The sequence below is a fragment of the Marmota flaviventris genome, chromosome 10 (genome assembly GCF_047511675.1).
Source record: "Marmota flaviventris isolate mMarFla1 chromosome 10, mMarFla1.hap1, whole genome shotgun sequence".
Taxonomy (NCBI): domain Eukaryota; kingdom Metazoa; phylum Chordata; class Mammalia; order Rodentia; family Sciuridae; genus Marmota; species Marmota flaviventris.
Genome location: NC_092507.1, coordinates 83,069,493 through 83,094,233, shown reverse-complemented (window position 1 = coordinate 83,094,233; position 24,741 = coordinate 83,069,493). Strand labels below are relative to the sequence as shown.

Genomic DNA, 24,741 nt, shown 5'->3' with positions numbered 1-24,741 from the left:
AAGGTCTTGTAGAACTCGGCTGTGTATCCATCCAGTCCTGGGCTTTTCTTGATTGGTAGACTTTTGATGGTGTCTTCTATTTTGTCACTTGAAATTGATCTGTTTAAATTGTGTATATCATCCTGATTCAATTTGGGCAAATTATATGACTCTAGAAATTTGTCAATGCCTTCAATATTTTCTATTTTACTGGAGTACAAGTTTTCAAGATAGCTTCTAGTTATCTTCTATATTTCTGTAGTGTCTGTTGTGATATTTCCTTTTTCATCACATATGTTAGTGATTTGAGTTTTCTCTCTCCTTCTCTTCATTAACATAGCTAAGAGTTTGTCAATTTTATTTATTTTTTCAAAGAACCAACTTTTTGTTCTGTCAATTTTTTCAATTGTTTCTTTTGTTTCAATTTCATTGATTTCAGTTCTGATAATAATTATTTCCTGTCTTTACCACTTTTGATGTTGGTTTGTTCTTCTTTTTCTAGGGCTTTGAGATGTAATGTTAGGTCATTTACTTGTTGACGTTTTCTTCTTTCAAGGAATGAACTCCATGCAATGAACTTTCTTCTTAGATACGCTTTCATAGTGTCCCAGAGATTTCAATATGTTGTATCCATGTTCTCATTCACCTCTAAAAATTTTTTAATCTCCTCTTGTTGTCTTCTGCAACCCATTGTTTATTCTGTAGCATATTATTTATTCTCCAAGTGTTGGAGTGGTTTTTATTTCTTATTTTATTATTGATTTCTAATTTTGTTCCATTATGATCTGATAGAATGCAGGGTAGTATCTCTACTTTTTTATATTTTCTAAGAGTTGCTTTGTGGCATATTATATGGTATATTTTAGATAAGGATCCATGTGCTGCTAATAAGAAAGTGTATTCTCTCTTTGAAGGATGAAATATTCTATATATGTCAGTTACATCTAAGTTATTGATTGTATTATTGAGTTCTATAGTTTCTTTGTTCAGCTTTTGTTTCGAAGATCTATCTAGTGATGAAAGAAATATGGTAAAGTCACCCAAATTATTTTGTTGTAATCCTTTTGACTCTTGAACTTGAGAAGAGTTTGTTTGATGAACACAGATGCTTCATTGTTTGGGGTATATATATTTATAATTGTTAAGTCTTGTTGATGTATGGTTCCCTTGAGAAGTATGTAGTGTCCTTCTTTATCCTTTTTAGATTGAGTTTAGTTTGAAGTCTACTTTATTTGATATGAGGATAAAAACCCCTGCTTGCTTCCACAGTCCATGTGAGTGGTATGAGTTTTGCCAACCCTTCATATTTAGTCTGTGGATGTCTTTTCCTATGAGATGAGTCTCTTGGAGGCAGCACATTTTTGGGTCTTTTTTTAATCAAATCTGCAAGTCTATGTCTTTTGATTGGTGAATTTAGGCCATTAATATTCAGGGTTATTATTGAACTATGATTTGTATTCCCAGCCATTTTTGTTTATTTTTAATATTTAATGTGACTTGGGTTTTCCTTTGATTAGATTTTCCTTTAGTGTAATACCTCCCTCTGATGATTTTCATCATTGATTTTCATTTCCTCTTCTTGGAATATTTTACTGAGGATGTTCTGTAATGCAGGCTTTCTAGTTGTAAATTCTTTTAATTTTTGTTTGTCATGGAAGGTTTTTATTTCATCATCAAATTTAAAGCTTAGTTTTGCTAGATATAAGATTCATGGTTGGCATCAATTTTCTTTCAATGTTTGGCAAATGTTGTCCCACAATCTCCTGGCTTTGAGGGTCTGGGTTGAAAAATCTGCTGAGATACGAATTGGTCTCCCCCTATATGTGAGCTGATTACTCTTGTGGCTTTTAAGATTCTATCTTTATTCTGTATGCTAGGCATTTTCATTATAATGTGCCTTGGTGTAGATCTGTTGTAATTTTGTACATTTGGTGTCCTGCAAGCCTTATATATTTGGTTTTCCAATTCGTTCTTCACTTGGAAAATTTTCTGATATTATCTCATTGAAGAGATTGTGCATTCCTTTGGTTTGAAACTCTGTGCCTTCCTCTATCCCAGTAACTCTTAGATTTTGTCTTTGGATGCTATCCCTAATTCTTGGATGTTCTGTTTATGGTTTCTTAACTTTATTTTATTTTCTTAACTTTATTTTCCAGATTGTATATTTTGTTTTCATTATCTGACATTCTTTCTTCCAAGTGGTCTAGTCTGTTAGTTATCCTTTCTATTGAGTTGTTTATTTAATTTAATGTATCCTTTATTTCAAGGATTTCTGACTTTTTTTCCCAGAGTCTCTATCTATCTCTTGAAGTAATCTTTTGCTACCTGCATTTGCTCTCTTATCTCTTTGTTAGAGTGACCAATTTTTGCCTGTATTTGCTCATTTAGGTCATTCTTTAATTCATAGATCGTTTTAATTATGAACCTTCTGAACTCCATCTCTGACATTTCATCAACTTTGCTGTCTACGGGTTCTGTTATTATAGTATACTGGTTTGTTTTGGGAACTTTCTTCCCTTGTTTTTTCATGTTGTCTGTATACCTTCCTTTCTTGCAGTGTGGATCTGAGATATTACAGTTTCTTCCCTATATTCTTATAGTACCCATGCAGACTCTCTGTACCTCACCTTGATATTGGGCTTCTAGGCCCTGCTGGTGTACTTCAGTATATGCTACTGCATCTAAGGCAGTAGCAGAGACAACTTGAGATAATAGTTAATGTGCCCCAAGATGGAAGCAGTGTCTTACAGAGATAGGGCTGCAAGAGTAGGCCTCATACTCCCTTTGGGTTGCCTGCTCTGAGATGCAGCTTCTTGTGGCCCTGTCTGTTGTAAAAATGTTAGGGGCTACTTTGTGGGGAAGGCTGTGGTGAAAACTGCAGTGTCCCAAAATGGAAGTGGGTTAGGCTTAGGCTCCCAGGTTGAGGAAGAGGGGGCACGGCAAACTCAGACCTACCCTGGACCTGGGTCCTGCGCAAGTCAGTGTGGACAGATCTGCGCCGGGCCTGACTTCTGCACTGGTCTGCTGGTCGGAAGAGGCAGTCCTGGGCCAGACACTAGGCTCTGGTGGGGGGTCTGCCAGTGGCAGGGGTGGGCCCAGGCCTATTGTGAGCCAGGCCCTGCACAGGCTGGTGTGGGTGGATCTGAGCCTCTGGGTTTGACCTCCCATGATAGACTGCTGGTCAGAAGGGGTGGTCCTGCACCAGAGGCTAAGCTCTGGTGAGTGTCTGCCCAGCCTGTGGAAGGGTGGAACGGGTCTCCTATGAGCCTAGGTCCTGCGCGGGCTGGTGTGGGCCTAATTATTATTTTAATTGCACAAATTTGTGGGATAGAGTGAGGTAGTTTAATACATGTATATAATATATACTGATCAATCAATGTGTTTAACCTTTCTATAATCTTATCATTTTCCCAAAAATGGAAATTGATAATCTCTTCTCTTCCAATTATTCATAAAACATGTTAGATTATTGTGAACAGTATCACCATATGGTGCTATAGAACACTGGAGTTTCTTACTTCTTACTGTATTTTAGCAACCATTATTTAACCACTTTCTACCTCCATTCTCCTCACCCTTCCCCTTTTTAAGTAATCCCCATTACACATTCAGATTAACTATTTTTTTTAACATCTACTGATGAGAGAGAACAACAAGTATTTACCTTTCTGTGTCTGACTTATTTCACTAAACATAATTTCGTCCTTTTTAATCCATTTTGCTGCAAATGGTAGGATATTATTCATTCTTATGGCTAAATAATATTCCATTGTGTATATAACCATGGTTTCTTTACTGGTAGGCATTTAGATTAATTCTACACTATTATGAATAGTGTGACTATAAAGATAGGTGAGCAATGTCCTTTGATATTCTAGTATCATTCCTTTGGGATCTAAACTAGGAAGTGGGATAGCTGGATCAACATGCTAGGCCTAGATTTGTTCCTTAAGGAATCTCCATATTATTCTCCATAGTGCCTGAACTAATTTTAATTCATACAACAGTGGTGAAAATTCCCTCTTCTCCACATTCCTGCCAGCATGTTATTTTTGTTTTGTCTTTTTGCCATTCTAACTGGGGTGAGGTGATACCTCACTGTGGCTTTGATTCACATTACTCTGATGACTATTGAAGTTGAAAATTTTTTTTCATTAATTTGTTATCCATTTGAAGATCTCCTTTTGAGAACTATCTCTTCATATATTTTGCCCATTTTAAATTGTATTATTTGGGTCTTTTGTTATTGAGTTATCCTTATATCATATACTTTCTAGATAATAAATATACTCTCAGATGAATAGTTTGAAAACATTTCTCCCATTCTGTGAGTTGTCTTTTAACTCAGTTGTTTCCTTTGCTGTGCAGAGTTTTCTCGGTTTGATATAATCTCATTCATCTATTTTTTCTTTTGTTTCTTGTAGTTTGGGGGTCTTATTAAAAAATTGTTGCAAATATTTATGTCTTTGAGTACTTCCCCTGTTTTTTTCTAATAGTTTCACAATTTCAGGACTTACATTTAGGTCTTGGATCTATTTTGAATTAGTTTTTGTATAGGGTGAGGGAAAAGGGCTTAATACCATTTTTTCTAATGACTTTTCTTTCCCACAATGAACTGACCTGGTGCCTTCGTCAAAAATCAGTTGGCTTTATCTGTGGGGGTTACTTAAGGTCTTAGTTCTGTTTCATTTATTCCTTAGGTTCTAATACCATTGTTTTGAGTACTGTAGATTTAGAGTAAGTCAAAGTGAAGTAATGACCTTGATTGTTTTTTCTTTTTTGTGATTGTTTTTGACTATTCCACATACTGTGTGTTTCCATTAACCTTTTGATTCAGCAAGTTGGTTTCCTCAAAGAAAGCTTACTGGAATTTTTTTTTTTTATTGTGTTGAATCTATAGATTAGTTTGGAAAAGTTTAATATGCATATAGTATTGAGGTTCTACTCTATGAATATATTTCTTAATTTACTTCAATCTCTTTGAGGTATATGTTGGGTTTTTTGGAATATAAATGAACATGTATCATAAATATGTTCATATTTGCTGCTTTTGTGCCATTGTAAATGGTATTAAAAATTTTAACTTTCTGATTACTTGGGGGTGATATACAGAAAAAGATAGAGTGTATGATATATATATATATATATATATATATCATACATATATATATATATATATATATATATCATACATATATATATATATATATATAGAGAGAGAGAGAGAGAGAGAGATTTTTTCCCCATTAAGTATGATGTTAGCTATAGCTTTTCATGGAAGCCCACTGTCAAATTGAGAAGGGTCTCAGTTATCCCTGTTTTGCTGATAATTTCCATCATGCATGGGTTTTGAATTTTTCTAAATGTACTTTTCTTACCCTTTTTAGATACTCACATGTCTTTTCTCTTTAATCTTCCCATTGCTAAATCACATTAATTGATATTCAGAAGTTAAACAATGTCACATTCCTGAAATATACCACATTTCATCATGATGCTTTACCCTTTTATGTATTGCTGAATTCAGCTTTCTTATATCTTATTAAAATATTTGTGTGTTACCCTTATGTCTATACTTTTATTTTCTTTAGTGTGTTTGGCAGGTTTTGATATCAGAATTAGGCTGGCTTTATAAAATGAGCTGAAATTTGGCCCTTCTACCTTCTGTGAGAGTTTATATAAGATTGGTACAATATCTTTCTTGAGTTTTATAGCATTTACTGGCAACACCATATAGGCCTGTAGTTACTTTGTAAAAATATTTTTTATTATAAACTCAATTTCTGTACTAATTATGGGTTTGTTTTTTATTTTGATTTTCTCTATTTTGTTGTTTTAATTTTATTTCATTTATTTTGCATGGAATTTGTCCTTTTTTTAACTGTTGGGTTTAGTACATAAAGTTAACCATACTGTCTCCTTATTATCCTGTGTTTTTAGAATCTGTAATGATGGTTCTACTTGTTAAGTGCTTACAGAGATTCTCCTGTTTAATTTTATCTGGTTCTGAGATACATCAGATGTTCTTGCTCACTCAGTGGTCACACAAGTTAGCTACTGGCTTTGAGCCACCTTTTGGCTGAGGAGTACCCCCAGTTTTTACTCCTAAAACATTGAGAGTCTGAGGAGACACAGTAAGATATAGTTCTCTTGGGCTAGATTCCCAGGGTTGACATGTAGCTGTCCCTGGTATAGTAGGAGAGACTACCAGACTGCTGTGTGTCTTCCTGATCTAGGGTAATGTTAGTTGTATAATATTTTTGGAAACTCGCCTGAAATAGTGTGTTAAGTGTTTTCCCTTTCCCAATTTTCCTTGGTTGTGTGGTCTATTTTATGCATGCTACATATTCCTGTGGAATTTATAATATTGCTTTAAAGTCTCAATGCATCTATAAAAGCAAAATTTTGCATCGCTGATATGATTGTGTGGAATGGAACATTTACTCTCTCATTTCATGACTTCTCTAGATATTGAAAAAGTAACATACTACTCCCATTTTAACTCTGATCTTTTCTGTCTGATAAAACTCCTAATACCATTTTTATTTTTTATCAGACTAGAATGATCCTTAGCATCTGTGGAAAGGCTACACCCAGGAACAAGTACAAAGTATATGTTCTCTTTAGTTTTCACTGTTCTCTTTAGTTTCAGTAATAATACATATGAATTTGTATTAATTTACAAATAGTTATTAATTGCTATTAAAACAGCAGTGTTTTAATTGATAATAAATAGCTTTGAACTTTCTTCATTTTGTCTTTTTCGAAACTGTTAAGAAAGAGTTGGAGATTCCTTGGAAAACTGGAAATGGAAACACTTTTTGATCCAGCTATCCCACTCCTTAGTCTATACCCAAAGGACTTTAAAATAGCATACTATAGGGACACAGCAATATCAATATTTATTTCAGCACAATTCACAATAGCTAAACTGTGGAACCAACCTAGATGCCTTTTAGTAGATGGATGGATAAAGAAAATGTGGTATATATACACAATAGAATATTACTCAGCAATAAAAGAGAATAAAATCATGGAATTTGCAGGAAAGTGGATGGAGTTGGAAAATATGATGCTAAATGAAGTTAGCCAATCTCAAAAAAACAAATGTTGAATTTTTTATCTGATATAAGGAGGCTGATTCATAGTGGGGTTGGGAGAGGGAGCATCATAGGAAGATTAGACAAATTCTAAAATAGGGCAGAGTGGTAGGAGGGGAAGGGAAGGCGTGGAAAAGACAGTGGAATGAGATGGACATCATATCCAAAGTACATGTGTGAAGACATGAATGGTGTGAGTATACTTTGTATATAATCAGAGATATGAAAAATTGTGCTCTATATGTGTAACATACTGAACTGTAATACATTCTTCTGTCATATATAACTAATTAGAATAAAAAAGATTAAAAAATTTTAAAAAACCTAAAATGTAATCTAGAAATATTGATTTGATGGTAGCTGGAAGGAGGAAGGGCTGTTTCCCTCACCAAAAATATTGTATATTGTTGCCTACTCTGAGAGACCACTCTACTTTTGTTGCTAGCAGAAGTGTTTAAAAAACATAACTTGTAGCAAAAGAAAGATCCATAGAGTAGAGGAAGTAAAATAGGGGGAGGGAGAAGAAGACGAAAAGCTGGGGAATAGGGATTGAAAACAAATTCCATGCATGTATGATTTTGTCAAAATGAACCCAACTACTATGTGTAACTATAATGTACTAATAAAAAATATTATTTTAAAAAAAAAACATGATTTGTTCATTACACCTACAATTTCCTTACCTTGGTCCCAATCTCTACCAGAGTTTGAAATATCCTAGTTTTCACCCCAAGACCTACCTATTGATCTTTCAAGAGCCCAGATAAAGTCCTGCATCTTCCATAAACTCTTCCTGAACCACTTCAGTCTTCCTGGCTTTCCCTCTCCTCTGAGCTTCCTAGAATCTATTGTTTGCCCCATAAAATAGGGCATGTGTACAAGTGTTCATCTCATCTACCCAGCCTTATGAGTTTGCTGAGAGCACCTCTTCTGTGCCTAAAGGCAGCTAGCACCATGATGGTCCAAGAAATAATTTTCCCCAGAACTGCAGAAGGAAAAAAGGTAGGAAGGGAAAAGGAAGGAATAATTTCAACTGAAAATAATTTCTCATTATTTATCCTATCAAAATTTTGGGGAAAAATTATTATCAATGAATCAAGAGAGCAACTTATCAATAGAATCTTTTCTTTTCAAAGTGCCTTGTCCATTTCATAGAGAGCAGTGGTTCTCAGAGTGTTCAGAAAAGGACCCAGATAGATATAACTTGGTCCATACAACATTTTTGGGAGTTGTCTAGCTTGAAGAAGAGAACAAAACGTTGCCAGCTGTACAGCCTGGGTTTCAGCAGACTCTGAGGAACGCAATCTTATCACAGAGCACAGAGATTTACACATGTAATTCATTGTAAAGTGAAAAGAGAATGCATCACCGAGAATGAAAGGAAAGGTTTTTACACTACAGCAAGTGCTGCCATGGACACCCTGGCTGTGGAACCACCTACAGAGTCAACAGGGCACAGATTTCAGAGAGAAAAGATATCATGGTTTTCCAAAGAAAAAGTATGATCCTAGTTGATGGGTGAACTCTTTGTTATTTTTTAATATGTCACCAGAAAAATGCTGACTTCTTATCATCGTGGATTCTCCCAAAGGTAAAAAGCAATTCTGATCATCAGTTTTCTCACTGTCATTATAATCTTCCTCTTTCTCCTTTTCAAATAACCATTTTGAATATACTGAGAATGATGAGGGTTTTATACAGTATAACATTTGCACTGGACATCCTTAAGCAAAATCTTATGAGAAATATTTGTACACCAAGTCTACTAACTCTCATAGTCAGAACATCTTTTTTTGAATAATCCACTTGTTTATATTTATAGATAAACTTTTACTTTTACAGGCAATGAACATTGCCAGAAGTACCTATTTGAGAGAGACTGAGGCATATGTTAAGCTGGAAATACAGAAAATCCCTCATATTCAATCCCAGCAATCAATTTTACCATGACATTGTAAACGGGTAATTTAGCCACATAACCCTGTGTTTCTATGTGCACATAATATTCAACTTGTTGAACCTGAAATTCCTTATCTATAAAATGGGCATATTGCATATGTGATTTACACTAATGTTATGAGGGTATAAATAATGCATGGTCTAAATAATAATGAGGGTATAAATAATAGCAGAACAACTGTTACTTAAAAGGTTCTCAAAATTATTTTCATTTGGCAATATAATATGATATTGCCATTGGCTTTGAATTGTAATTTTATCATATGAAGGCCAACAGTTTAAGAATTATGCAAGTTATCATAAGTATTGTGTGTTCTCTCGCCAGTGGCTCTTGTTGGCATAGGTTACTGAAGAGCAAGGAAGAAACAGAAGTACAGCTCTGGTCAATTTTAATGCTCATCACCAGATGGAATTCATAAGCTGTTTATAGTTTTCCTTAAAACTGTACTTTGAAAATATAAGCCATATTTTAAGTAAAAATATACTTTAAACATTGAAGATTGATAGAAAAATATACTGCTCTCTTCTGCATGGAGGTTATAAAGCAAATCATACAATGAGTATTTAAACATATTTATAGATGTATATGATTTTAGTTTGTACCAGCCAATTATATGAATCACTTTACAAAAATCTTTATTCTTGTTTCCAAAGACAGCATCTATGGAACTAACCATAGTGTACTTATTTCAGCAATCCCTTTTATTGTAGCTGTGTCTTTCCTCTGTGTAAACAGGTCTGCACACTGGATTTCTCTCTAAGTCTGAATGTCCTCTTTGGCCATATTGAAGAATGTGCTTACTGTACAATTTCATTAAACTGCTGTGTTATCAGGTAATTGTTTAAACATAATGCCATAGCACTATCAAAAGGAAAGGTGAACTAATGGCATTTGCAAATGTCAGGGATTATCTTAACACTTTTATTATAGTTTATAAAAAGTAGGTTCAGGGCATTTCTTGGCAATTATTTCTACAGGAATTGGTTATTTAAATAAATTGCTAATTATCTGAAGATGACAGTATTGAAAATGCTACTAATGAGTTGTTTAATAAGTGTAGCTTGTGGTGGCCACCTACAGGTTGAAAATAGAAAGAACAGAGACTATGCCTAGTAAATGTGATGGTGTTCTAGTAACAAATTTCAAGACATTTAGCTCTTCATGCTAAGTCTTGGAGCTCCGTTTTTTCATTGTGCTATCTCACAGTGGGGTTTTAAGTTCTTCATAGAGTATGATTCTTGGTAATTCAAAATTCACTTTGCTTCTTTAATTGTCTTTGTCCTATCATTCTTGGATATAATTATCATTGGTGATAGCTGGTATGACTTTATAATTTACCATTCCAACTGAGGTAATTTTTGAGTGTAAGGGGATGCTATTTATAATTATATCATGTAATTGCAAATAAGTACAACTATAATAAACTGGAACTCTCCTGGGCAAACAGGGCCATATGGTCACTCTAGTTATAGCTATTACTAACTACTCTAGCTCTAATTTAATTCAAATCCAACAATTACTGTAATGCTAATTTTCTTAGTTTATCATACCTGGATAATATATCTTTATTAGTCATAAAAATTAACTCATCATTCTGAAATTGTATATTCACATTTAAAAGGAAAAAGTGAAGCACACGGTCAGGTGTACTTGGGTCAATTACTGGATTCACACTTCCTAATAGACTGAACTTGAGGTTGTGATATTTATCCTGATCAAGTTTCAGTTTATACATCTGTAAAAAATAGGGACAAAATACTTAATAGTGATGTCATTGGGCAATACAAAAATACCTAGGATTTATGTGGCAATTAGAAACACTCAAAAAAAGAATTTTTATTTCATATATGTAATGTTAAATTTCATTTTAACTATACTTGAGTCTTTTCTAAGTTAACTTCATCTTGATGTCTGTTGGGAATCTACAGAGCATGTAAAATTGCTCTTTAATCTACCATGACAAAGTTCACAGTGTCCTTAGATTTTTAACTGGATGAGATCTACTATTCCCTGTAGAGCAAAAGTCTTTCTGTTGCTTCTTGCCTGTCAATTAGCCATGCACATTCAATGGATAGGGAAGTCCCAATGCAACTGAGTTCAAGCCGAATTTACAACAAATCGATAATAAAAACAGGAGTAATAAGACCAATAATGTACACTGAACTATTAGTTCCTATTTCGTGGAAAAACATAAGACTAAGACATTTCTTCCAGGTTACCCTTCAAACATCCAAAGATAGTTGTTAGGATTCTTTTCAACAATCATATTCATGCATATCGTTCATGTGTCTGTGAGTGATAAGAGATCATCCTATTAACTCAGTTTTGTTAATCTTTTACTTAAAATAATGGATGCAGAACCTAATGAGTTCTTTTTTTGGTGGGGGGTGGGTACTGGGGATTGAACTCAGGGGCACTCGACCACTGAGCCATATTCCCAGCCCCCTTATTTTATATTTTATTTAGAGACAGGGTCTCACTGAGTTGCTTAACACCTTGCTTTTTGCTAAGACTGACTTTGAACTCTCAATCCTCCTATCCCAGCCTCCCAAGCCACTGGAATTACAGGCATTCACTACCATACCCAGCTCCTAATATGTTTTTTTGGATGTACAGAGGATAAAATCACTGCACAAACCATATACCATATACATAAGTTCCACAATACAGATTCTGATGAAAGTCCACTTTAGGAACATTACAAAAATAGTCTTTGTTTCATTGCAGAAAGAAATTGCAATACTTTTTTATCTTAAAAATTTCAAACAATGTGAAGTATGTATATCCAAGTTTCAAGGATTCTTTCCTTCAATATAGGATTCACCCCATTTCACAGAGCTGATAACTGGGAACAATTTACAATTCAAAATTCTGCATATTTACATGCAGATATATTCAATGTAATAATCATACCAGGTTTTTTTTTGTTTGTTTTGGGGTAGGGTTGTTTTTCTTTTTTTTTTTGCCAATAATGGGACCATACCATACATGTTGTTCTGCTACTTGCGATGAATTCTTAACATATTTCTATATATTAGAAATATTTGGATGTCTCTTAGAGATATTTGAATGTTGATTTCAAAGGTTTTTTTTTGAATGTCGATTTCAAAGGTTTTCTAGTATATCATGTATGGATGAACTATAATTTATTTAATAGAATAACTTCCCATGATCATTAAGTTTTTTTCACTGTGTTGCTACAAAAAAATAATAATAATAAAAACCCACAATACTTCAAGGAACATCTTTGCACATGTAACTTTGTATCCATGTATTAATGTGACTCCTTAAAATGGAATTTCTGGATGAAAAAGCATATACATTCATATATTGCAAAGAGCATAAAAATATAATAAAGATTTATTCATAAAATATTTACATTTATAGCAATGGACTCAAACTATGAATATGGAAACTTTTTAAAGTAAGGTAATGACCTATCCTCCAAGAGTATCCCCAATTCACCCCTTAAGTGTTAAGTATTCATGGAATGAATGTTTATTTTTCTGATCAATTTTCTCTGGATTTCACAATAATACTAGCTTACATACATATGGGCTGGGCACTGTGCTGAATGCTTTTCATGTATGGTATCACTTAATACTTCCTATGTTACTATGATGTCATTGGTATTAATGTCCATTTCACATATAGAAAAGACTGATGTTTTAGGAAGTTAAGGAGTTTGCTACAAGTCATCATTGCATACAGCAACTGAGATAAGACACGAACCTAATGGTTTATACTTTTGAACCTGTGCTCTTAGCATTAGGCAATACTGACACTGATTTTCACAGGTGAAGACAATGCAAAGACTGTCCCCTCTATATTTGCAGCACTGTCAGTACTCAAAATAACTGAAGAGTAGGGACTTTAATGTCACAGAGACTTGAATTTTTAATCCTAGTCTCTCCCTGTTAAACTGTGTGACATTAGACAAGTGATTTATTCAGCTTGAGCTTCTCTTTCTTCATAAACAAAATAGAGGTGACAGCATCTGCCTTCATGGAGTTGTAAGGGTTAAATTCCACAGCTTACATGGAGCCCCAGCCTCAGTATCCAGCTTGTGGAGATCACTCCAGGAGTGAGTGTTCCTGCTATTTCCTCTAACAGCAGCTGACAATTTGAGAAAGATAAAGGCCCCCGTTTTGGGTGAATATTAATTCTATTGCTTTAAAATAAAATTCCTGGCACAGGCTAGGTATAGAGTTGAATATGAATTAACTATGAACATATTGAATATGTTATGAAGCAGATAAACATAAGTATAAGGATAGGAAGTCTCAGGGACAATGACATAAAAACAGAATTTAAAAGTTTTTGTAAAGTACTTTTTACTTTTCCATAAAAAATAAAGATAATATAGAAGCAATAGATCTTGCTTTTTCTCTTTCTTCCCTAAAGATTTCACATCTCCACACATAATCCTAGATCATTTTTGTACTCAAGTTTGCAATTGAATTATGCTATTGTTCTCAGAGGACCTTAATCCATGTGTAAAGTTGTACTTTTAAATAGCTATGCTTCACATATTTATCAGTATATTAACTTCATTAACATTTTTAACTTGTTTTGAAAAGCATAAACTTGTTGGTGATTGATTTATGGGTATTTTATATGAATCAATCTTTAAACTCCTAAATCCTTAAAATTCTTGATTTGCTAATATTTTCTTTCTTCTGGATGATGTTAAAACTATTAACAATTAGGCAGTCAAAGTTCAATTTCTAATGAATTCTTTATCCACGTAATTAATTATATTTTAATTAATGTGAGCAAATTAAAACTACATTTTCTTTTTGTATACACAGTGAGGACAAGTGAGTATTATAACCCAATTTCTGTTTTATTGCCAGCTAGAGCTATTATCAGGGAGTTTATTGTGGACTTAGTTCTAACAATTAATTGTGTAACAGTAGCTGTCCTAGGAGTCAAATGATTAGGGAAAAAACAAACAGAATTAAACTCAATTATTCAAAATTCCAGTTATCCAAAATTAGCATATGTTCCACACTATCTTGCCCATTAAAAATTCCTTTTCTCTTCAAGGATTCAGTCATGCAAAGTAAATCTCTTTCTTCTTTCTCACCAATAAACTTCAGTTCCAATGCTGTCATTAAAATCCTTGTATATTGGCTTAGTGCATGGACCTTTTGATTCTCAAAAATTTTTTTTAATATATTGACATTTGCCTTTGATATTTTTAGCTTTGAAGTCAAAATAATCTTATCAACATTATGACATGCTAAATGACAGCTGTTAGAAAAGAAGAAAAAGGAGAGGACATGCATGGTTCTTTTAAATGTCAGTGGATATAAAATTCTATCATCATGGATATTATGCTTTTGTCTCCAATTTAGATATCAGTTTCATTGCCTCACTAAACACAAGAACAATATAGAAGGCAATGTCCAAGTGTTTTAGTCAGTGTTTTTGCTGCTGTGACTAAAGGATCTGACCAGAACAACTCTAGAGAAAAAAGATTTTACTTGAGGGCTCATGGTTTTAGAGGTCTTAGTCCATAGAACAGTGGCTCCATTCCTCAGGGCTCTAGGTAAGGCAGAACATCATGGCTGAAGAGTGTGGCAGAGGGAAGCAGCTTACATCATGTGATCAGTAAGCAGAGAGCAAGAGACTCCTCTCTCCAGACACAAAATATATTCCCCAGAGCCATACCCCAATTCCTACCTCCTCTAGCCACATCCTACCACTTCAATTAATCCCATCAGGGATTAATTCACGAATTGGGTTAAGACTCTTACAACCAATCATTTCTCCTCTGAACCTTTCTGTATTTTCTCACATGTAAGCTTTTGGGGGCCACATCACATCTAAACCATAATACCAAGTAAATTAAATAAGGACTCTCTCTGAAATCAGTTGTCCCTGAGGGTTACCCATAGCAGATTATACTAGCAAACTCTTCAACAATTTTCAACATATGCCCTTGATATATATTAAATCATTTATTCCTCAAAACAACTCTATGGCCTTGTTACTACTCTTCTCATTGTTTTGTAGATGTCACAATTGATTACAGTGAAATTAATATAATCTTTCACAAAATCATCTCGTAATTAGCAGATCTAGGGTTCAAGTTCGGCAGTAGGACCCATTGTCTGATGTAACTAATTCATCCTAAAACTGATTTCTTTCTAGAATTTGTATTGATAATCTTTATAAACTGTATGATGATAAAACAAAGTTTAATTTTTCCTAATGGAAAACTGGTACACAGTGTATAATTGCACTAAATCGTTTACATTGAAACAACCTACCTAAGATCATGAGAACTGGTGTTTGGAATATCCATCTCAGGTATATGGAAAGGTCATAAATTGATTAATCAGAAAACAAAGATATAGGTGCCTAATCAATATTTTGTTTATAAACAAATGAGCAGATAAATGGGTAAGTGAAGACTGATTAAGGAATGCATCATGACAAGTTCATAATACGTTCACATATGCATATCCGTACATAATTCTGTAGTTATTATGTAGCATTTTTCAAATTGTATTTAAGTGACCTTTGAAAAATGATAATGTCATTTTCTTGAGGAAAAAAGTTTCATCAAAATTAGAATAATTAACTTAATTCAAAATCTCTTAGTAAAATGATTTTCTAAAACATGAATCAATCCAAAAAAGTTCTGTGCAGTTTATCAAAGAAGATCTATATCCTCAAGATATTGATTTGCATTTTAAGTGTGACTACAAGGAGGGCCTACATTGATTAGAGACCAAAAGTTGCAGTTCAGTCCAGTCCATTAACTACTCCAGAAGGACCCTTCAGTGCCAATTAGAATTCTTGGCAGGGATGTTGCTATTCAAAGATCTGGTTCTTCTTTTGTTTGATTGCTTGTTGTTTGTTTGAATCCACAATTTGTATCCAGTCCTGGGCACCTAAAATGGCTTGGTTTTTATTTAAAGTTTCTGAACAGATGAAACAGAATGGTGGGATGTAACTGAATTTCCTGTTAGGTTCATCGGGCCACCCCATGTAAATGAAAGCTTAATTTAAATTGCATGTTACCTCTTAATTCATTGCAGCTTATATGATTGCAGTTTCTTGATTTAGACCTTGTTTTCTTAAGAATGGAAACTACATTCACATTTCTTAAATCTCTCAAATTGGCTTCTTCCTGGTCTTTGATCTAAAAACATTGTTCATAGCAGTGACATAATTTAAAAAATTGTTATCTCCACTGTGACTCTACAGTCTTTAGGAATTTTCATTGGCATATCCACAATTCTGTATCATGTTGTGTATGTGTGAGACAGAGTCTCACTGTGTTGCTTAGGTTCTCCCTTTGGCTGAGGCTGGCTTGGAACTCATAATTCTCTTGCCTCAGCCTCCCCAAGCCACTGAGATTACAGGCGTTTGCTAAAGTGCCCTGCATATATATTTTTCTTTGCACCAATTTTTTTGTCTTGAACTTATTATTTCTTCATTTCTGTCATCTTAAAAGTAAAAAAAAAAAATCTGTATTACATATTACTTTTACATACTTCTAGTTTCCTTTGAGAAACCTTTCTTGGAGAATGAAAACCATTTATAAAATCTATTCCCCATAAAAATGCTGAGAAGAGGTAGATCGCCTGTCATATTAAATCAGTTGAGTTATTTTTTTAAAAAATCAAATGAAGTTTATAATGGAAATAAAAACTTACTTAAAAAATTTACTGTTGCCCAGCAGCAGAAAGATCTGGTTCTTCATTTTTGAATCACATTTTCTTAGAACATAATTGCCCTTAATATTTTTTTAAAAAACGACAACTCTATTAATTTTAAAATTTTTCATGTTCATTAGGTGGATTAGAAAAGTTTTAGAAAATGAAGAAAAACATGAAATAGAATATGTCATATTGATGTAATTCAACATCTTCAAATGCCAATGAGGCTTTGGTGATGTTTTTAACACCTGTGTAATAATGTTGCCCTTTAAATGTAACTGGTTAAATTTTCAAAGCTGTGTCCTGGGATTTTGCCATTTGATGTCCATTAATATCAATTGGAATATGTGGCCAAATCCCTGTATACCACTTTGAAATTTTACCCCTTAGTGTTAATGATAGTCTTCTAACAGTGCAGTTAGAAATAAATTATTTATCTGCTTAGTTCAAATTTCCTTTAGTCTCTTGGGTCAACTAAATAAGGGTGAGTTTGAATTCCAATATTTCTTTATTACTTCAAAGTAACATGTATATAAAGAACCCATTAGCTTAGTATGTATTGAGCATGTCAGTTATATTATGCAGAGATAGCTGTATACTTATCTGAGGGTTTACATTGTAGATTTCTGTAAAAGCTTTCCTTTAACTTTTATCTTCATTTAGATTTCTTTTTAATAGAGCTATTCATATGTATATATAAATGCATATATATACATAAATTGTGTCTGCTATATTAGCCTCCTTTATGGTTCAAACACAAAGATATAATTGATAAATATTTTGATATAAAAATATAATCTCAATCTCCGATTTCTAATTTGCCTTAATACTTATGTGTGCTAAATGTCTATTATGAAATTTTAAAGTATCAGCATAGAATCTTTTGACTAAGAAATACTAAATAGAGGAAATTTTTTAATGTGTGGCACAAGAAGCACACATTTCCACATTTCCACTTGGTTTTAAGTGCAAAAGCACTGGTTATGCATAAGTTATATCTATCTGAAATTGATATAAACAGAATTTTAAAAGTTTGACTTTTTAAAAGAACTTATCGTTTTAGAGTAGATTTAGATTCACAGCAAAAACTGAGAGAAAGGCAGAGATTTCTTATATACCAGCTGCCCCCATATGTTGGTAACCTCTCTCATTATCAACATACTTCACTGAAGTGATAAATTTGTTACAACTCATGAATCTACACTGATACATCATTAGTACCTAAAGCCCATAGATCATATCAGGGTTAACTCCTAGCATTGTGTGTTTAATGAATTTGGATAAATATATGGCAACATGTGTCCATCATTATAGTATCACACATATAGTATTTTTATTGTCCTAAAAATCCTCCCTTTGCTACTTCGCCAACTACTGGTCTTTTTACTGTCTCCATAGTTTTACCTTTTCCTGAATATCATTGCAGTCATTACCGTACAGTATATAGCCTTTTCAGGTTAAAAGCCACTGATCCCAAGCAAAGTGCCAAGTGCTTTCTTGAAGTGAGCACTGCAGTAAATACATATTGACAATGCTGATAATTGTGCTTGTGGCAACAGAGGAGATGAAAAGTACTATATGCCTTTTAGTACAACTTTGAATCAGTTGATGTTTGAGTTGTTTTTTGAGCCCTGGTTTAAGGCAATGTCAAATTCTTACATAAAAAGAACTATCTTTAGTTCAGAAAATGACCTTAAAGGACTGTTGATTTCTGAGTAAACGCCAGGAATATCCAAATGTTTTCCTCTATTTCATAATCATTGATGCTCTTCAGGATATTTAATACTTGAGGGCCAAAAGAGCTTCTGTACAGTGTATTGATGTTTGAAGTGACCACAAGGTGTTCTGTCCTTTCAGGCAATACTCATGACTATTATGGAAAAGATCAACTTGGAATGTCTGGCTAATGAAAAATAAATCTATACGCAGATGTATGAAGACACATGCACTCTAATTACTAGATTCTAATAAATTATCTTTAATTTGGTTAAAATTTTCTAATATGTGGAAATTTACATTAGGCTCATGCTGTTTTTTCAAAGTATTTGAAATACATGTACAAAGAAATATGGAATCTGCAAGTTTGACAGCACCTTGCTTGTTTAACAGTATCTATATTCACACCAGCTGCTTTTGACTTTGCAGAAACATAACAGAGTTGTATGTCTATTTATGTACTGTATGTGATTGGTTTTGTTTTTCAGAACCTGCTGTTCCTTGTTCTTTTTGAAACAGATGCTTGAACATTCCATACAATCTTTACACATTGCTGTATGTCAAATTGTAATTTGCATGTATTTTATGCAAGAGTTCTAGGGTTGATATACCCACTTCATAACTTGTCTGCATTCAGTAATAGTATTAAATTTCTTACATACGCATGCATTGACAAATTAACATGCTCTGAAACATAATGTTTATATATTATGCATGTATATATCTTAAACAGAGATGAAGAAATGTGAAATTTGCCTGATACAATATTGACTTCACATATGATAACTATAAAGCAACATTTTCCAGTGGTCAATGTGTTAACCTTTTCTAATGCTCATTTTCTGTAGGGACAGCAATCAGACCTATTGCTTTGAGAGCTGTGACCTCCATTGCTCGTGCTTTACCTGGATTTCCTATTCTGGCCACTGGTGGGATTGATTCAGCTGAAAGTGGCCTTCAGTTTCTCCATAGTGGTGCATCAGTCTTACAGGTACTATTTGTGTTTGTCCTCCAACAAAGAAGTGTGGGATTTAAGTGGCAGCACTCACTGAGTTCCTCTTGTGAGTAGAGAACAAACCCAAAGTTCATTTACTGTCCTATTGAACAGGACTTACTAATGTTCCATGTTTATCTAATATATTCATTTATCCATCTGTCTCTAAAATAAATGAGACCAGGTACCAAATGCTTACTGTATTACTGGTTTAACAAAAATACATGAAAGAAGAATCTGTGTAAAATAAAATTTTCACTGAAAGATAAAATGAAATCAAGGATAAGCCCAATACGTGATCTGTGCTACAAGGTACTGGAGGGATTACCAAACTTGACTCTGGATTTCCTGGCACACAGAGAAAAAATTATTGGTCTCACAACTTCAAAATATAAAAAATTAATTAGTTGTTTTGGTTCTTGTGATGGGATACTGGGTAACTTGACCCTCATCTTCACAAAGGGATGCTTTGAGATGTGGTGAATTGTACTTTCTGTAGCACTGCTACAAATAATACAAATTGGGCATTTTTCATTATCTATACATTAGTGTTTTTTTTTAATGTTGCTCAACATAGGCCTAAAAGTGTTGGCACATTTTAGCATAAGCATTTGTCTGAAGGGCTAGATATTCATGTTTTGACGTCTGACTTGACCTAAATAAAATTTTTTATTTAATAACTACACCATCATCTCTCAAGTAAAACTCCATTAATATGACTTCTCACTACGATGTATTAATGGCAATTAAAATCAGAGACTTTAACATCATTCTCTCACAACACAAAAAGGTTGAGTGAAAATATCTTGTATTGCAAACTTGACTATCAGAATTAACATTGTCTTATGAAATTTATAAATTAAGGTAGAAATTATACACATGTCAAAATGAAGATAGATTTCTGCTTCCAAGAATGTGGAGTAGACCTAGATTTCTGTGTGCTTTCCCTAGTACAACAGTGTGTGTGTGTGTGTGTGTGTGTGAGTAACATGAAAAGACTCTGAAAGATGGACGAGAAGGCAGACTGGCTAGGGAACCTCAAAACCTAAGGAATTAAAGAGTGATGAGTTTTATGACTTGATTCTTGTTTCCTCATATATGCCACATAGGTGCCAGCAACCCAGGAATAACAGAGATGTAGATGAAAAGCCTACTTTTGATAGCCACAGAACAAGGAAAGGAGCAGTATAGTAAAGGAGATGAGTTTTGGACAATAACTGTTCTACTTTAGCCAAACATCACATGTAAAAACTGCATTCCCAAATCCATTTGTACAAAGGACAAGTGGGGATCCTAGTATAGGTATCTCCCCACTCTAGGCAGACCCACGTCCCCACTGGCAACAATGAGCTTCTGCATGTGGGAAGCCTGAACTCCCATTCAACCTGAGTGTAATGAGGTTTCCCTCATCCTGTACCTTTGGGTGATATAAAGAATGTCTACTGGTAGTCAGGACTTTGATTACCACTCTGTGGTAATAAGGCTTTTTCTCTTTATGGTGTCATTGAAAACCAAGTAGGTTTTAAAATTGCAGCTTTTAAAATTCCATGTCCTATACTCTTAGGAATTTAACTATAATATTATGTTATATAAATACTCATGCCCCTCCCAGCCAAGGAGCTATTAGTTAAGCTTAGTATTGAGCCAAGACTTTTATTCTCTCTCAGTCATACATAGCAAGGAGCCATGCCTGTTGGGTGTCAGAAAACATCAAATAGGGAACTTGACATCTATATGGCAGTAAAAAGACAGCACCCTCCTTTTCCCTTGTCAATGTGATATCCAGAAAGCCAGCCCCCGCAAAAAAAAAGTTTAAATAAGATGAAGAGTGTCTTAATACCCAATATAATAATATTTCAATGGAAAATTACTCATTCTACAAAGTCCCAGGAAGATCTTAGGGTACATGATAAAAGGCCAGTTGGTACATACAGACACCAACATATTAGAGATGTTAGAATCATCTACAAATAAATCATCATCTATTTAAAGTTGTTATGATAAAATTGTATTAATAAGCAATAGAAAACATGCTTGAAACAAATGTACAACAAAATAAGACAAAAAATCCTGAGAAAGAAATAGATAATGTATTAGAATTAAATGAAAATTTATAATTTTCATTAGAATCAAATGAGAATTTTAGGATTGAAAAAATCCAATAACCGAGAAATAAAAATGTACTCAACAATAGAATGGAGAAAACAGAAAAAAGAATTAGTGCAATGGAAATTATCCAAGATTAATACAAGAAAATAAATTGAATAGAGCCTGTGGGAACTGTGAAAATATAATAACAAATCTAACATTTGTTTATCAGTCACAGAGGAGATGGGAAAGAAAATAGAGATGAAAAAGAAACAGTGACTGAAAACTTCTTCATTTGTTAAAAAAGATATAAAACTATAGATCCTAGAAGTCAAGGGAACCCCAAACAGGATACACTCAAATAAATCTATACAGAAATACATCATAATAAAATCTTTGCAACTAAAGACAAAGGAAAAGATTTGGAAGCAGCAAAAGAGAGATTTAAGACAAGGGTTAGAGGCACCCAGAACTCACCTGTTCTGTGAGGTATAATGAAAACACTGCAGTGCACTTTCTTCATGAGGTGAGTGACCATAGGAGAATGCTGGAATTCAATGGCAGACAGACAAATACTCAAAGAAACCATGTGTTATGGTTTGAATCTTCAGTGTCCCTGAAAGGCTCATGTGTTGAAGGCAACATTGTTCAGAGGTGGGGCTCTTGGAAAATAATTGGATAATTGATCCATTGACCTCATCAATAAATTAATTCACTTATGAACTAATAATTTGATGATTATTGGGAAATGGTGGAAACTATAAAAAGTGGGACTTAGTTGGAGGAAGTGTGCCCTGCCTCCTTCTCTGTTTCTGCTTTGTGGCTGTTATGAGGTATTAGGTTTCTTCTGCCATGCCCTTCCACCATGATGTTTCTGAATCTCTGAAACAACAAAAAAAAATATTTCCTCCTAAGTTGTTTTTCTTAGGCATTTTTTAAGAGTTAAAAGCTGACTAATTCATGCAGAGACTTTGGATAATGGAATAGAGGGTAAAACAGAACAGCCCAGTATCAATCACATAGAAGCAAAGGAAGGGGAGTGCCCCTTCTGTGAGGTAAATATAAGTGAGGAAGAGTTCCAGTGAGCACCTCTGGCACAGGATTTAGTATTATATAAAAATATAGTCTAAACAAACAATAGACCTAAGATTTGCATGGCAAACTAGCTTTGGAGAAGTTCTCTGCCCTTGCCTGCATATTCTCATGGGGATATAACTGGAAGCTATCTTGAGAAGAGTCCTAATTTTCTGAATTTACTGTTCTGGGAGTCGAAGACCCCTGAATTTTCCTGTCTCTGAGACCTCATGGAAATAACCCTACACAGACATATCAGGAAGTAGGCTCAAGAGTCAATTCAAACCTACTGGGAGAGAATCTGACAGCAACTTTCTGAGAATTTTATGCCTTGGGAGATCAAACTGAAGCACACAAGGGAATGGAAGTCACTTCCCTTTAGAATCAGTGGTTCAGCAGGCCAGATATCAGAGTCCAGGGCAATGAGCAGTCACATGTAACAATCTAGAAGAGCCAAATATAACAACCTGAAAAAGCCAAGGCTGGGAACACCAGGATCATAGATAGCAGAATGTACAGAACCCAAAGCCATACCCTATCAGCGAGATCTATGGGACTACATAGCTTTTCTCTGCCCTTTGTGGTATACCAGGTCATGCTGCAGAGTTGATAGTGCCTCTGCCCTCTAAGCACACAGCATAAAAAGGTATGGAGAGAATATTTGGAGAGCTCCACATTCTGCCCTACATCATTGACATGCTGTGAAATCAGTATCTGTACTGACTTCAGAAGGCACAACTCAAATGACTCCAGAAAGAGTCTATCTGGGGAGCTCTGCATTCTGTTCTGGATACCCAGGTACAGGTAGAATTTAAAATGCCAGATAGACATGACCAGAAAAGAACATTTACACAACATAATAGTATAGTTAAATCCCTAAGAGTATAGAACATAGAATTTAAAAGCTGCAAGAGAAAATTGGCAAGTAATAATTAAAGGCAAACCCTACAGAATAACATTGCAGAAGAAATTGTAAAGGCCAGGAGAGTGTAGAATGATGTGTTTCAAATCCTTAAAGAAAATAATACCCTTATCATTATATCTAGCAAGATTATCCTTTGAAATCAAAGAAGAAATAAGGACTTTTCCAGGTATTCATAGGCTAAAAGAATTCATGAGCACTAAACCCAGAGAAGCAATAAAAATTAACTTAATCATTTGAGCACAGGAAAGAATAAATATCACTAGAAGAGTAGACATGCAAATGATAAGTAGGTAAGAATCAAACATTATCAATATGGTAAACCATCAAATGTCTAAGATGTATAAGACAGGAAGAAATGAACATAATAAACTATTCAGAAGAACCTAATGAACAACTACAGATTTTTCATCAATGGTCTTGAATGATCTTGATTCTCCAATTAAAAGATACAGATAAGTTGATTGGATAAAACAAATAAGACCCATGGATATGGTATATGCAAGAAACTCACTTTATCTACAAAGACAAACACAATCTGAAAGTGAAAGTCTGGAAAATGACATTACAGTCAAATGGAATCAACAAGCAGGAAGGAGTAGCTATACTTGTAGCCAACAAAACAGACTTCAAATCAAAATCAGCTAAAAAGAAAAAGAAGGTCACTACGTTCTCATGAAGGTCATCAAGAAGATATAATGATTAAAAATATATACGCACTCAATGTTGGAGTATCGGACTTTAAAAAATAAATACTACTAGAAATAAAGGAGAGATAGATCGCCCCCAAAAATAGTGGATGATTTCGACACCCACCATCACAGATAGATCATCCAGACCAAAAAAAAAAAAATCAAGAGAGGCATGAGTTGAATTATATTATAGATCAAATGAACTTAACAACTTAACAGATATCTACAAAATATCTTTGTAATATAATATCCATCCAAGAAGTGCAGAATACACATTTTTCATTAGCACATGGTACTTTTTCAAAATAGATCACATTTGAGGCCATAAAGTATCTTAACAAATTCAAATAAATTTGTGCATGTTATCAGGCAACAGTGGAATGAAAACAGAAACAACAGGAAGAGAGACTTCATAAGTTATATAGATGTGTGCAGATTGAGCAAAACACTATTGAACAGTGAATCATTGAAGAAATTGAAGGGAATTAAAAAATCTTGAGATTCAAATGAAAATTGAAATAAAACATGCCAGAATATATG

General features: G+C 34.0%; 1 protein-coding gene across 1 annotated transcript in view; it reads left to right on the top strand.

The window, feature by feature from the left end:
* The window catches only part of Dpyd (dihydropyrimidine dehydrogenase), a 798,929-nt gene that overhangs the window by 624,970 nt on the left and 149,218 nt on the right, over positions 1–24,741 (top strand). Inside the window, exon 19 of the mRNA XM_027935067.3 lies at positions 19,280–19,422. Coding sequence (XP_027790868.1) covers positions 19,280–19,422 — 143 coding nt within the window. The remainder of the gene's footprint in view (positions 1–19,279; positions 19,423–24,741) is intronic.